The 3,542-nt window shown below is 39.0% G+C and overlaps 1 protein-coding gene across 2 annotated transcripts in view; it reads left to right on the top strand.

The window, feature by feature from the left end:
• Positions 1 to 1,996: 1,996 nt before the first annotated feature.
• The window catches only part of LOC113530540 (cadherin-24), a 19,284-nt gene continuing 17,738 nt past the window's right edge, over positions 1,997 to 3,542 (top strand). For both annotated transcript variants that reach the window (XM_034311583.2, XM_034311582.2), the window contains exon 1: positions 1,997 to 2,731. In XM_034311583.2, the coding sequence (XP_034167474.2) occupies positions 2,270 to 2,731 (462 nt within the window). In that variant the 5' untranslated portion in view covers positions 1,997 to 2,269. The remainder of the gene's footprint in view (positions 2,732 to 3,542) is intronic.

The following is a 3,542-nucleotide window of genomic DNA, read 5'->3' as shown; positions in this document are numbered from 1 at the left end:
TTCTCACTGTAAAATGTCTAGCAGCATGTGTGTGTGTGTGTGTGTGTGCGTGCTCTTGTTGTTTGTTTTTCCTACAGCATTGAACTGCAATTTTTTGGTCCAAGGTCCAAAATCTTAGAGCAACACAGTGTTATTAAAGCTAAAGGAGCTTTACAGACATCTAGGTCCAGACCTCTAGTGAGGCAAAGCTGATAGTGATGAGAAAAACCTCACTGAGAACATCAGGAAGAAACGCTGAGAGGAACCAAGCATATGAGTGATATTAACAGTAGGAGTTCCATGAGATATAACAAGAACTGGTGTTAGAAGTCTTCAGAAAAGTCTCAAAAAATACTAACAGAATGATAAATCAATGTGAGAACATGAACGATATGGATCTTGGTCATTTGATGGCACCTCATATGGTGTTAAATATGTTTATTGAAGGATAATGTGGAATACTCAGACACTGAATGCTGCATTTTAGTTAGAGTGATTAATCTTTTTAATCAATTCATACACTCCTACACACAAAGTGACAGAAATGTGCAATGTGTGGTTTGGTTATGTCACAGAAATATTCATAAACACACACACACACACACACATGATGCTTTCATCTCATTACTCTCTGACATTCATCTCAAATAAATTTAAATATATATATATTTTAAAATCTGAATTAGTTTAATGATGTGTCATTTAGCCATGTGTTAATGTTAATTCTTCACGTAGGTTTAATGTCGTTAACTGTCTGTCATAACCTGCCTGTTTGTCTGTTGATGCGTTAATTGTTCGTGTCATGATGAATCACTAAGCTATCATGGATTATGTAAAGAATAAAACACTTATTATACAAAAGTAAAACGCTGAATGATGAAGAGTTACTGTTACCACTCCGAAGTTGGTTATTTTCCTTTAACAGCACATCCCCAAGTGTTTTATTCCCCCACACAATTTGCCGATGATTAAAAATTAATTTTTTATTAAAAACCAATACATCATACTTTTTATCCATTTAGAGTTACATTTATATAGTTAGTTCCTGTTCTCACTTACGTTACAGCAGCTATAAACAGTCGTTCCCTCACCAGCCTCTCTTTTTTTCTATCACTTGAAGTTAATAAGACAAAAAAAAAAAACAAATGCAGATTCTCATGTTACCGAGAAACCACAAAGAAGTGTAAACTCTGTCCTGAAGATGTCGTAAACATTAAAGCTGCAGCTTTTAACTCTGACTGTTACAAAGCGCTGACACTGGAGACTCCTTCCATAAATGGTCAATTTAAAGGAAAACTTCACCACATCACCGCTTACACGTTTTTAAATCTGTAGGTGCAGCGAATCAACTGTACGAGTACCTGAGAATGAGCTGCTACTATAGGAACAATAACTAACTACTGTCAGAATTGTTGTTATAGAAAATTAATCAACATCTTCTGACCAATTAGAATCCAGAATTCAATGGAGCTGCAACAGCTGAAACACAGGAGTAGTGATGAAATTTTGGACAGATTATAACTACAATACTAGGCAGGTTGAATATCACGATACATCGTATAGCTGATTATCGGCACATGTCTAATTTAATGTGGCAGTTTATCATAATAATTGCCTAAAACACTCCATACACTCCATACTTTTTCCTAAATCAAAAGCCATTTTAAAATTGTCTGTGATAAAAATAGCATTCAATACACTGTGTAACTGATTATGGACAGAGTGTAGTGAATTTCTGCATTTCCACTGCCGTGCTGTTTCATCACTTCCTTCAGGGTGCAATTGTTAAATCTCCAAACGACAGGCGTGAATCCAATCAGGAATAAAGTGTTAGAATAAATAAACGATCAATTATAGGAAGAAATTCCCAGAGGAGCCTTAAAACTCTGCTGATTAACAGGAAGTGTAATTAAATCCAGTGTTGACCTCCACTGTGATTCAGGGTTTATCTGTGATTGCAGGCTGAAACCTTGGAAGAAGAGGGAACGAGAAGAGCTTTACACGCTGGGGGGAGAGAGAGAGAGAGAGAGATACAGAGAGAGAGCAAGAGAGAGTGAGAGAGAAAGCGAGAGGGAGGGATAGAGACACAGAGACTCCAGAAGAGAAGCACATGTTGTGAATAACCACTGAAGGCAGAGATGAAGGGATGGAGCCAAGAAATAAAAAGAAAAACGATTCAGGAGAGGAGATGAGGCGAAGAGAGAGAGCAAGAGAGAGGAGAGACGGAGAAGAAGAAAGAAAGCATCAGTCCTTTTTCACTCTCATCCCGCAGCAGACGCTCCACTGAATCATGCTGATAAGCCGATCCGTACTGCTCGTCCTCAGCTCGTGTGTGTGCCTGACTGTGTGTGTGGAGAACGCAGACACTCCGGCTCCTCGGATGGTGACAGAGCGACAAGGCAACTCATCATCTCCCACCGAAGCCTCTCAGAGTACAGACAGACACAGGGATGCTTTTAAACAAGAGCAGGAGGATAACAAGGAGCCAAGATCCTCACACAGAGACGAGATTAAAGGCAGTGTCTCAGAAAGCACCACGTCTGCACTTTCCCTTCAGCAAAGCAGCAAAAACTCTAATCTAGGCTCAAAGACAGACACCACAATCGATTCCACCGATATCCCAAAGCCCCTGAGTTTCCAGGAAGTGATGAATGGAACAGTCCGTCTCTCCAGGAGACGCAGGAGCTGGATCTGGAACCAGTTTTTCGTTATCGAAGAGTACAGTGGACCGGAACCGGTTCTGCTCGGACGGGTAAGAGACACACTGAGACTGAGCATATTTAATACCATGCTGAGGCATAAGATACTGTGAGAGTTAATCTGTGTTGCAATTTATGCTGCTCTTAGATTATGCTGCGAATCACAATGTAGCATCCATAAATTCGAATATAGAAAATTTATAACTTTGGAAACTCATCTCTAACTCCCAAAAACCCACATCTACCACATCCATAATCTTCACAGAAGCAGAACACAGAAGTGGAGTTACTGTTTCCACCCCAAAGTTGATTATTTTCCTTTATCAGCATGTCGCGAAGTGTTTTATTCTCCCTACGCCACAGCAATTAGCTAACAATCATGTTTTTTCTGTTTATAATTTGTCTGTTTATAGTTACATTTAATGTTGGTAAATCACTTACACCATGTTATAGCAGCTATAAATATTGGTTTCCTCACCAGCCTCTTTATTTACCACTGACTGTTACAAAGCGCTGACACTGGAGACTCCTTCCATAAATGATAAATAAACATCTTACAGAAAACTTCACCACATCAATAATTACACACATTTTTTAATCCGTTTGTATGGACCTTCCACTGTACAAGTACCTGTGAATGAGCTGTTACTATAGAAACGATAATATAAACCTGTGATTTGCAGCTGCACTATTGTCAGAGCTGCTGTTATAGAAAACTAATCAACCTTCTGACCAATCACAGTCCAGAACTCAACAGCGGTGTGCTATAAAGTGTCATAAAGCTCCGTGTTTATGATCTGAAACATCTGAAAGCTTCAGTGTGATGGAAATGATTTTTTAATGAACAACAGTGAAGCAGCATTA

The sequence above is a fragment of the Pangasianodon hypophthalmus genome, chromosome 16 (assembly GCF_027358585.1).
Source record: "Pangasianodon hypophthalmus isolate fPanHyp1 chromosome 16, fPanHyp1.pri, whole genome shotgun sequence".
Taxonomy (NCBI): Eukaryota; Metazoa; Chordata; class Actinopteri; order Siluriformes; family Pangasiidae; genus Pangasianodon; species Pangasianodon hypophthalmus.
This window is presented reverse-complemented; position numbering and strand designations above follow the sequence as displayed.